The sequence below is a fragment of the Athene cunicularia genome, assembly GCF_003259725.1.
Source record: "Athene cunicularia isolate RWA chromosome 3 unlocalized genomic scaffold, athCun1 chr3_part1, whole genome shotgun sequence".
NCBI lineage: Eukaryota > Metazoa > Chordata > Aves > Strigiformes > Strigidae > Athene > Athene cunicularia.
In genome coordinates, this window is record NW_020799097.1 from 45675221 (window position 1) to 45687411 (window position 12191).

General features: G+C 34.3%; 1 protein-coding gene across 2 annotated transcripts in view; it reads right to left on the reverse strand.

Annotated features, from left to right (window-relative positions):
• The window catches only part of ASCC3 (activating signal cointegrator 1 complex subunit 3), a 263437-nt gene that overhangs the window by 220174 nt on the left and 31072 nt on the right, over positions 1 to 12191 (reverse strand). For both annotated transcript variants that reach the window (XM_026844284.1, XM_026844285.1), the window contains exons 5-7: positions 9832 to 10039; positions 8934 to 9075; positions 8168 to 8293 (exon numbers count right to left, since the gene is read on the reverse strand). In XM_026844284.1, coding sequence (XP_026700085.1) covers positions 8168 to 8293; positions 8934 to 9075; positions 9832 to 10039 — 476 coding nt within the window. The remainder of the gene's footprint in view (positions 1 to 8167; positions 8294 to 8933; positions 9076 to 9831; positions 10040 to 12191) is intronic.

Below are 12191 nucleotides of genomic sequence, written 5' to 3' on the forward strand. Positions count from 1 at the left end.
TTATGTCTTTGACTGAGAATGGAAGAAGCATCATGGATTAAGGCAAAGACTTATGTCACACCTGCCTAATGCAGAGATGTTTCAGGGAAAATAATTTCAATTTCTCTTCCTGTGGTAAGATACAGGTCCTCTCAAAGACTATAATAGCGCCAAAGGCATCTTTTTGCTGAGTCAGAAATCACAGTTTTCAAATGCTGAGGGTTTACCACAGTCCTTATTGCCAGGTCACTGCATTTCAAAATGTTATTTTAAAATAACTGTACCAATTACAAAAATAAAACGCTCTGGAGGAAACCCATGAAATGGCTACGATATGAACATATCCAATATTGTGTTCAGCTCTTAAGAGCTAGCACACACCTGGGATATGTATCTTGGGAAAAGAAGTTGTATTATGGGTTTTGTCAGAAAACAAAATGTCAATCTCTGTTTTTTGCTTACTTATTTTTAGGACAGCCTTGATATCACTATCCCTGATGACACTTCCCTTTCTTTTTGCATTTTACTATTGCTACTTTAAAAAATAAAATCTTTAGCCTCGGTATATCTCTTCTGAGATAGTTAATTCTTTTCTCTTTCATTTCAGCACTAGCATAAACTCTGATGCTCTAGTAAATCTATATCTTTTGATACAGACTTCAGAGATGCAAAAATATTCTCAGAAGAAAGTAGATACAGGTGAAACTGTGTTTAGAATTATAACCTCAGATTATTGGACAAAATTATCCATCTGTAAAGTATTTAATGATTACATATATATTTTTTTATTATTTGCCTACTTTATTCCAAATCTTCCCTTTTGGTGTTAGTTTTCAACTTCTCAAACTCATGGCTATTGGAGGGTAGTTGAAATCCTGATCCTCTCAAGCTTTGCTCCTAAAAACTCTGCCTCACTGGAGGTGGGACATCCATGTGCAATGTTAAATCAAGAAATTCAGACTTTCATATTTCATTCTGGAATTAATTTAAAGTTTTACTACAACATTCATAAAGCCATGCTATCTCTGCAGTGTACCTGTATTTCAATTACCATATCAAGTCTCTTTGATATTACCACATCAAGTCTCTTTCTCTCTTTAAATGATTTAGATACTTTGTTATAAAGGTGTTACCCAAAATAAATCAGGTTAATAATCTGGCATGCAATAAAATCAGTGATTCTGTTGAACAAAAGAACTTTTTACTGGCAAAAGAGTAAACTAACAGAAAGGTTTTATGAATCCAGAAAAATGCTATGGTGTCATCTGTAGCATTAAAGGCTGTATCAATAAAGTAAGAGTATTTTTCAAAATACTTTCTAGAGATTTATCACAATAGGGATATGTTTTCTATTTCTGAAAGGGAAAGACCTATTTAGCATTTGGGAAATCATACAGTGATATCTAAAAATTGGAAAGCTGCAGTCAAGTGAGGCATTTGTTTCAAAAATATTACATTCAATGAGTTATAATCAAGTACAGCAAGTGTCTTCCAACAGTGAATTAGTAGCCAGCAACATAGCACAATTTTGCATTTCTCCAACATCAGATTACAGGTAAATTTTAAGACCGGATAAGAATACCACTTTACAGGTTGTACATCATAGCAACAGACCTTTCTGATGAAGAGTCAATAAACTATTTCTAATAAGAAATAGGATTTTCTTAATGGAAAAGATGATAAATTTAGATAAGATCAATAATAAACTACTGTTTTGTCATGAAGCACATATTTTTATGTGTTTTCAGCCAAAGCAACGGTATTTATTCAGACAACTTAAAAAATGCACAAAAACCTCAGCTGAGGCTAAGTTAGATATTCAAACAATTGTTCAAAGACATTGTAAATATTGCACCTGGAATTCTAAAGTAATGACAAAATACTCATTGACTCACATACTTAAGCCAGAACTCATAGGTTTTATCAGTGTAGAATCTTAACTCCAATATTCTTGTATAACCTGTTACTGCACAGATTCTACATTCTTTGGATCCTCACTCATGAAGTATGAAGACAGACTGCAATTCCTAATAGACATTACCAGCTATTAAAAACATTGTATCTTGACATACATGTTTTTTTTTCCTTAAACTGGGACTAATGATTACAGGACTTGTAAACTTTCCTCAGAAAAGTTTTCTAGTATACTCCATTGGATAAATCACAAGCTTTCAATAAAATTAGAAATATTTTTCAAAATGATTCAATTCAGTCCAAATATCAATTGCTGTTTGGAAAATATACAACTCAAGTATACACTGAAATCAAGGTTGGAATAAATGGTCCAACATTCTGGATGTGAAAAATGTAATTTATGCAAAAACATCCATACTTTATTCAGTAGACTTACCTTTTACAATTCTAAAAACAAGAAAACATTACAGGAAAAAAAGGAATATTGATTTTGTAATAATTCCTTCACATAATGCAGAGAGAAAGAAACCATTTCTTATTCAGAACATTAAGTAGTGCTAGTAAAAGGAAATTGAAATAACGTGAAACAAAGAAATAAATCCTATCCTGAACACCCACTTTAGGTAAAAAGATGAAGTAATTTTTCACCAACAGCAATTTGTTAGATAAAACCTGTTTTCACAGCCTTGAAGAGGAACTTTCCCTGACCTGAGTTTATGACTTTGAAGGTACATTTATTTGGCAAAAAGGCTGGCGCAAAACTACCTTTATAGTAAGTACGAAAATATATTTCACTAATGGTCAAGTTGCATGTCAAGTAGCCAAACTTATTAAATCTAAGCTTGTTCCTACTCCATTTTTAAAATTCCCATTATTGAAACAAACTAGCTAGCATGCCACTTTTGCAAGTAGTAGTACCATATACTTCTGACTAAAGTGGTGTGACCAACCAGCTACTTATAAGCCATGTGTGCTTGTACTGTGGTGAAAACACAGCTCTCCAAATAATAATAAATACCAAGAATAATAATTATCTACAAATTGTGTTGGGGGTGGGATTTGCTGCCCTGCAGCATGGCAAGAACCCTTCCCTTTGTGAATCCTTCTGTGGGATGAAGTGCACCTTTCTGCCACTGAATACCAGAGATGTTCCCGAGCAGCAGCACAGCACCCTCCATTCAAACCACTAGCTCCTGCTCCCAGCTCAGCAGGGGTAGGAAAGAAAGAGTATGAGATAATCCAGCTGGGTTATACTGTGGCAGGAGGTGAAGCACATCAGATCATAGTGTAGAAAGGTAGGGGTGACAAAGCAAAAAAAGGAACACCAGATAGTAGGAGAACGCCAATGCCAGCAGTTTTACGACAGATTGTACGGTATGCTTCTATGGCTGCTAAACTGTGAAAGGTTGGCCACTCCTGTTCTCGTATTTGCAGTGCATAATGGGATTAGGTAGGAATGGTAGCTACAAAAAATTGGATCTTTGTCATGAGTTTCATCTTAGCATCTGTATTCTTCAAGGCACTGATTCCACAACATTAGAAAAATCTGCCCGTGGAATAATTTACCTAATCACAAAGTTAAACTCTTTAGAATAGCTCTGGCCCTTTGCAAGGAGGCTCTAACTAAAATAAATACTTACCTTGAAAATACTAGCCATAAGATTTCAGATGATATAGTGCCAAACCTAGCTGAAATGTGTTATTTCTTCATTCTGAAGTGCAGTGGAAGATGCATCCTGACTACACTGTCAATGCTACAAATAAGAACCTCATTTTAATGCTTTTGGTAATTTAAGGCATTGCTGCTACCTTTGGTGTTGGTTCATATAACGCAAAATGACAAAACTTCTATTTGTACAAAAGAAACGAATAAAACAGTCTATACATGTTTAAAATGTGGTTAAAATGTGGTTCTTTAGAGGAACACATTTGTCTCATCTCTTCTCAAACTATATTTACATCGATTTAAGGAAATGAGAAAAAAAATGCAAGTAATCTGAACTAATACTTAAAAACATTTAAAATGCAAGATTACTTCAGACGTTTAACTTTTGGCTAACAGTTCAAGATATATATGAACTCCTTATCATTAACTCAGTTCTGACCTTAAGAGCTTTGAAGATTAAATTTAATGGTGTATTCTGCAATGTGCACGTTATATAGCCAAATATTCAACCCAAACTGCTGACAATATGATCAAAATCACATAACTCATGAGAAGTGGTCCTTAAAATTAGTTTTCTGCAAATGAAAACATACAGACTAAGAAAAAATCCTATGATATTTTAAAAATTCTCACATTAATACTCAATTGGAAGTGAAACATTTCTCGAAAGAATACAAACTAGCCGATTTTAGACTAATTCTTACCTTCCCTCTTTTAAAAGGAAAATTAAAGGTAAATTAAACTTTTTGACAATTTGGTTTCATTACCAGTACTATGTTATGTCTATACCTCACAGATTCCCCTGTAAAGTTCCTTTGTCTGTTAAAAGATAGAGGTGACACAAACATGAACTAGTAGTTGAATAACAGATTTTTTTACCTGCTAGGTAATGTGAATATTAAGTTAAATAATGAAGACTTCTTTTCTTCAGCCTCTGCACTACCACTGATGGCCACCTCTGCTGTCCATTTGAATACTTATGCTGCTACCAGCTCTATTTTCTAAACATATTTTGTCAGTGAAATGCACTCTGTTATACAGCAACAGCTTCTCAGTCTGTACATTCTCAGGCACACACTTGTCAATGTAACCACTACAAATCATTAGTGAAGATATAACTTTATTTTGTATTGCTACTGTTCTTCTCATGCTCCTTCTTACTGGTCACACTTCATAGTGAGGGTTACTTCTTTTCAGCCTTTGGGAAAACTGATGCAGTCCAGGTTTTTAACCTTGAATGAGCAAAGGTACCATTGGAAATCTTCAAATCAAGATACAGGATTCTTTATATTATCAATGGCATATAAATTTCTTTCCCCTAAAGACATATCTACACCAGCCATTAAAAAACTTTACATATATAAAATCTAAGTAGAAGACCACTTTCCTCTACAAAACAAGAAAATAGTAGTCAGAAGCACTGTACACCTGACATCCCTACCCTCCTCACACTTGGGCAAGGTAGTTACCAAGTGAAGAAGAGTCCAGAAGACCTAGGAAATTTTCTACTTATACAAAAAATTGCTGTACTCTGTACCTGAAGCAATGATCTGTATGTCCCACAGCTGTCCCTCAAGTTTCAAAGAGGGCAGGTGTTTAGAAAAGGTCAAAATCTTCTACAGTGCAAACCTATTTTTTCTTCTGCCTTCTAGTCACAGCTTCTCGCAGCAAGCAAAAGAAAGCTTAAAGAACAGAGCCTGTTATCACCAAAAAAGTATACTGCAAATAAAGGGGACCACTGTCTTTTACCGTTATTATGTAGGCAAAGTAGCTCTGAAGAGGTTACCAGCAGTTTGTAACAGCTGACCTCTCCCCAGAAGGCCGACACCCTACACCTTTAGGAGTTGAGGGAGGACACCTGGGGCTCTGAACCTGCCCCACCTTCTCCTCCTCACAGTGGCTCTGTGGCAAATAAGAATTTAAGAACTTAAGCCTGAAAGTAAGTCAGTAAAACTATTCTTATTAAGTACAAAAGTGTGATCTATTTCCTGGATGTAAAAAGATCATTTTACAAGGAGAAACACCTTAGAAAATCCAAAGTATTTGTTTCTTTGAATACTGGGACTAACAAATGTTAGTACCTGAGGCAAGGAAACACAGGCAGATCTGGCTCTCAGTAAAGCAAGAAACCCACCGAAGTGTAACAGAAATGGAACTAGTAAAATGAAGAACAGATGAAAATTAAATGAATAAACTAAAAGGAAGAAGAATATTTATAATTTTTAAAGCCATCAGGATTTCTCCACAAAACAGCAAGTGCTTGGAGACCTATGATAAATACCCTTGTAACAGCAACAGACAGCTTGTTTGTTCCGTGCTTTTTTTCCCTGGGGATCTCTATTATTATGGGTTGCATGCATACTGACTCGTTAAACAGAATGAATTCTTTAATCTAGATGTTTAGACTAATTCAATGTCTTACATCAAAATCCTACCACTAATGGCATCTCATAATAGTCAACAGTAGCAAAACTCTCAACATCCTCATTCTGCCTTTAGATGCTGCTATGAACCATCTACAGTTACATTTAGTGTCAACTCTCCTCTTGCCCATCTGTTTATATTTTTGGTAATCCTGTAAACATACCTTACAGAGATATGAGAGCTATCTTATAAGCATCCAGATATGATGGGTAGAAAGCTAAAAAATATTTGCTGCTTTTGCTTACACTAGTTCAGCAAAAAGAATAAAACATATCGACAGAAAAATTTCTTGCCCTCTAAATTGACTAAAGTTAATTAGCAAAAATTGTAAGCACCAGCCAAGATTTTATGAGCTTAGGAGATCTAGAACAGCCATAAAGAGAAAGAAAAAAAAAATTTTGCCCTAACCAGGATACTTATGTCTTGACCAGGTATATCTTAAACACCACATACATTGGCAATTTCAGCCTCTTTACCTCATTGTGAAAAAGGTGCTGTTCAACCAGATCCAAATCTATAAATCTCACTAATGGAAACGTGAATCTGACAAGTCCTGCAGGCGTTCAAACTATTAATAAATTTGTCATCTTTTGTTGCAAAGTGATATGAAAGTTGGGGTGGGAATTAAATACATAGGTGCTAAACACTCAAATTGTATTTGCTATCGACACTCCTATTTAATGTCCTGTAATAGAAAACATGGAAGAGTAAATTTTTGAAGAAGATTGCTTCTATTTCAGAATTTCACTGTAAAACTGAGAAGTATACCTCTTGATGATACACAATCTACAAAGGATACAAATTATTTGTGAAATTTGTATAACTCATGCATTTTGTAACATTTATTTTAAACACTGCATGTGTAAAAATCTAAAAAACATTTCTTTTAGATATTTATTTTTCTCTCTGAGCTGTAGTTTTTCTGAAACAAGTTATATCTATTGAAATATTGGTACTTCTTGCAAAAAGTTTACAGATTAGTAGGTGGTATTCAGCTTAGGAGAAAGACATTTCATTGCAAAAAGCTGTCATGCTGAAAATTGTCATGTAAGTGTTGCATTTTATAGCTGCAGTGGCTCAACTTTTCTATCTAGTTAAGCTGTCACTCACTTTGTAAACACGATATTAGGGACTGTCACCCAAGCAGAAAAGTACAGATTCAGATTCTAAAATTAAACCATCTTCTGTTTTAAAAGAGTTAAATCTTTATGTAAGACATAATCTTTACTCAGAACCCCAATAAAGTGTTCTGGGTAACTGTATTAGATATATATTCTCATTTCCTGTTTTCCCACAGGGAAAATAGTGGGAAATACTTTTTCCATGCTGTATGCTGCTGAAGAGCTAAGGAACATAAAACCTTCATCAAATGTACATACAGTTTGTTCTTTATGTTCCTGTTCAAATCAGTAGCAAACGTTCCATTCATCAACAGATTTGACATATACAATGAGGAGTGAGCAGGTACACATGATAAGAGTACTGCAAGTTCTAGACTGTAAATACCAACAACAAACTTAGTTCCCTCGCCTCAGCTTCTTCACCATTTTAAATCAGTAAAGGTTAAAATGTTTGATTTACTTGCATTATTCCTCTCTGCCCTCTATTTTCTATGATCAAAGTTTTGCTAATAATGATTTTCTGCCTTCTGCCTAATGAAGCACTTTCAGGTTTTACACCCCATACAGTCTGTAACACCATAACTTAATATCACCACAACTGAATCATACTTACTCTAAGACTAGGCTGATGAATTGCAAAATACTGCTGTTCCAGTCACAAGCCAACCTCCTGTACAAGTCAAGATACAGAAGCTAGGGCTCACTTCTCCATGTTGTCTCCAGAAACAGAGCAGAATCACCATAATATTTTATTTTCATTTTAGTGATTCAGATCACAGCTCAAGACCATAAACAACTGAACAGGTAATGCCAAAGGAATTGAGAATTGCAACTCGTGAACAAGAAGTTAAGAGCAGGAATTTCTCGAATTGGAGTCATCATGAAAGGGATTATATCACTGAACTACATCCCGGAACAAATACTCTTCCAAATCAGTAGCAAAGAAACTAACTGGCTGCATTTACACATCACATATCACAGTATTAATTGGTAACCTTTTTCAGTTAGATTTTTGTAATACAAAGTAAAATCTAATTTAGTATCTTTAAAATGGTTTACTCACCTCATCTAAGTCTTTAATATAAACAATTTTCTCTTCAATACCAATAGGCATTGGCTCACTATGGGGGATCTTCACCTCTTCATACATTTTGTTGTTTTCTCTCTGAACTGCCTCTGGTAAGAACACCTAAAACAGTATTACAGGATAATTAATTGTATAATAATAAATAATTATATAACTAATTATAATTATATATATTATATAATATAATTATATAAATAATAATAAAGTATGAAACCAGAAAGTGTCATTACATATAACACGCTTTGAACAATGGTTTGTCACTTTTCTTCAAAAAATGAATGAAAAATAAAAGCAATTCTCACTGATTCATTTTATAGATAGCACTGAACTTCTAAAATGGAAAATAATCACTTTTACTGCTCAGAAAATAGTCCCAAAAAGGCAAAAAAGATAACTACATTTTATTGAATTTCAAAAGCCATTAAGTCTAGAATTTCATAAAGGATTCATTTTGTTAAAGTCAACTCAATGGTTTCCAAAAGACAGAAAGAGAAAAAATAGTATTTTGATGATTTCAGTGACCCTAGAAATAAAAAAAATAAATAGTTGAGAATGAGATTTATTTCTTCTAGAGTCAAAATAAAACCCAAATACATGAAGCGTTTAAAACCTGCAAAGAAACACTTGCTTCATACATTGGCCTCTGATAAGGAGAATCTGTAATGGAACAGAGGGAACCCTGCTGCACATTACTCACTGGGAAAGATGTACTGTTCAAGAAGGGTCATGCACAAACACGTACCTTTGCACCCCCAATGAATGCTGATGTTTTCATAGCTTCAGCTCGGGAATCATAAACATGGGGATAATGAATTTTTTCGAAGTCTATCTCTCTCTGTCTGCTTAGGACTGGCATACTTCTAGCATTCAAAAGTGCTAGTTCTCTGTGAACAAAAAAATAACTGCAATAATTCTGCCCATTTTAGGCAGCCATCACAAAACTGAATGTAGTATATTAAAGTCAGAGCAAGAGCTGTGAAAATTTAAGGAAAAAAACACCTCATAAAACAATCAACAAAGGAGTTTTACAGCGTTATTCTCTGGCTTCAGTTAAACCAAGTCCTTACAATGCACTGTTTAGAAAAAAAATCAGAAGTGCAATCCATTAAGTGCAAGGTTTTCCTAAATGCAGTTTTGCCTCTTTTTGAGCAATACAACACCATGTATTCACAGTTAGATACCAGTCCTACTATATTTTTCTCAATACGAAATACAGCAGCTTATTTGTTCTTTACCCTCTCCCTCCCCTGCTACTCCCACTACCTTTAGCTGACAACATGGAAAATATTACCCATTAATCTTGAAAAGAAAAAAAAAAAAAGATAGTTCTGATAGATGTAGTATAGACTTCATAAATCTTAAGCAAGTAGTGTGCATACAGGAACTAAGATAGTCTACCCCTCTAATCTGCATCTCCAGCCCACATAGAGGTGACCAAAATGATTCTCATTAAGCGTATCACTGCTTTCTTTCCCGGAAAATTAGGTTTTCATATTAAAAAAAATTCTACACTTTTAATTAAATGCGACTTGAAGTCAGAATCACCTAAGCACCAAAGCAAAGTAAGAGAAAGTAAACTATTATCATATGTTGAAGTAGTAATTACAACATATCCATTTCTCAACTTTTGGTATTATTACCTTTGCATCCGCAGCTCTTTGGGATCAAAACACATTAGTCCTTCTCCAGAAACCTCTCCATCTTCCCCAGCTTGTTTTTCTTTTCTGGCATTTCGCTTTTCTTCACGACGATATTGTTTCATTAACAGCTTTTCTTGTTCAGACTGAATTGTAACTTGACAACCATAATTCGGCTTAGTGTTTTCTCCTATAAACTTCTTGCACTGTTCTGCAATATGATAACAGGTATGCACCTCTAAGTACTGGATTCCATCTCTGTTTTCCTCAGTTTTCTTCTAAAGGTTTGTTTTCTGAGGTTTGGGGTTTGGGGTTTTTTTTGGGGGGGTGACATGATTTTTCAAAGATAGTTTAGCTTTATGTAGATGACTGTGCAGCAGTTGGCTTCAAGAAATCTAAAAGAAGTACCAGCTCATGTCCTAAATTTAGGATGTTTAAAGTTACCATTATTAAGCAAATAAAATTCTTCATCTCAAAGCAAGAGGATGGGCTAGCAGCAAAAGGAAGGGCTTTCTTATTTTTCCATATTTATAACTTCATCAACAGTGGAAATGCCATTTATCCCTCCTCTTACATATATACACTGATGAAGAGAATGGTGTGAAAATAGACTAAACTCCCACAAGGCCTCCTTCCCTTTACGTGGATAACCAGCAGGATTGAATCAAGGTGAATTAGAACCACAGAACAATTACAGTAAACAATAAATCTAGGGGAGCAGGGAACCTGAAAAAGTCTGGTCAAGTTCACCCTTCCAAGGCCATTACTGACCAAAACCAAAGACAAAACCAAGTCTTTTATATGTAATGCAGATTTGATTTGGTTTTAACTATATCAGTGCTTTTAAACTTCTATTTTCAAAGTTCTGCAAACATTATCAGTTAATGTAGGTTTGACTTTTATATACTTAATTCAATTATGTTTCATATGTACTTTTGCATATGTACTCTGAAGCCAAAAACGTGAAAACTTCTTTTCATCAAATAAACCCACTTGACCGATGTTTTGACCATTTTGTGTTGCTTAGTTTTTACCTACAGTAACAGTGGAACTCCTACATCTCATACCATGCATACTGGATTAGATGACTATAACTTGTTAAATATAATTGAAAAAAACCTAATAAACTGTTAAATGTCCACATTATTACCATCATGTGTGTAGCTTTAACCTTCTCTCTCTTGTATTGAAAGGGGGAGACAATGGATGCAATTTCCTGACTAAATTTAATTCAGACAGAACACACCAGAGCAAAGAACTGTTACTTGATTTGTCTGATAAGCACAACAATCACCTTTACTACCATGGAAGTAAATTACATAAGAAATAGTCAAATAGTACAGCATACTACAAAAATGCAGTATTTGTACAGTTCCTTGACTTGTGCTTACTTTCTCAAGACAAAAATTACTCAAAGTTGACTAAATTCCTGCAGACACAAATTATTCTCTTTCACAAATGCAATTCTGGAAAGATAAAACTTCAAGCCCCATTAGAAATACCACTTTGATCAACTTAAACGCTTATTAAAATTAATAAACTGAACTTGGGACAGAGCATATTCAATCTCATACCAAATATCACTGATGACTTTACCACAGTCAAAGAAGGGTTCTCTCATCAGTGAAAAAAGCATACAGTCAATAATGCCTTCCTACTGTCTCAAAAGCACAACACTGAAAATATTCTTCCTCCACATTCTAGTAGAAATTACTGTGTTAGCTTTTACTGATTGCATAATGAAGAATAAATTAATAAAACTTTCAAAATACTGCTTCTGCTAAGTGAAAAGAAAGCATTTGTGTAACTAAAATCTTCACATAGGACAAAAACTGTAACAGTTCAGTTTCAACTGAATGGTTTGGGGTTTTTTATTTGATTATTTGACAAGGGAAAAAGCACCAAGACACAAAACCTTGTTATACTGATAGCAAGACAATCCACTTTGAAATCATGAACAGATAAAACTAACAGTTGTTCAGGACAATAAGAGGTAAACTTCTAAACACTTGCTTATATAACATTTCATTTAAAATAAAGATATTAAAAAGGGTTAATTTGCATTTTAAAAGTATTGTGAGGATACTACGTAAGTCCACCATTACTAGTTTTATTCACATTTTTCTAACTCTGTATGCTCTGAACATGCAAAGGGCTACATGGTGCTATGTCCATATAAGATTTATCACAAATCACAACCTATTCACAATCAGATTTACTTTTGTCAGAGGAGAAAGTGAGACTTGTTTGTAAACAGCAATTTTAAAAACAGGTTTTAAAAGAATTACTCTGTGTGTGCAATTTATCCTATAAAAACAAAACCCCCAGTATAATACCTGACCCCCACTTTTTCCTGTTGTTTA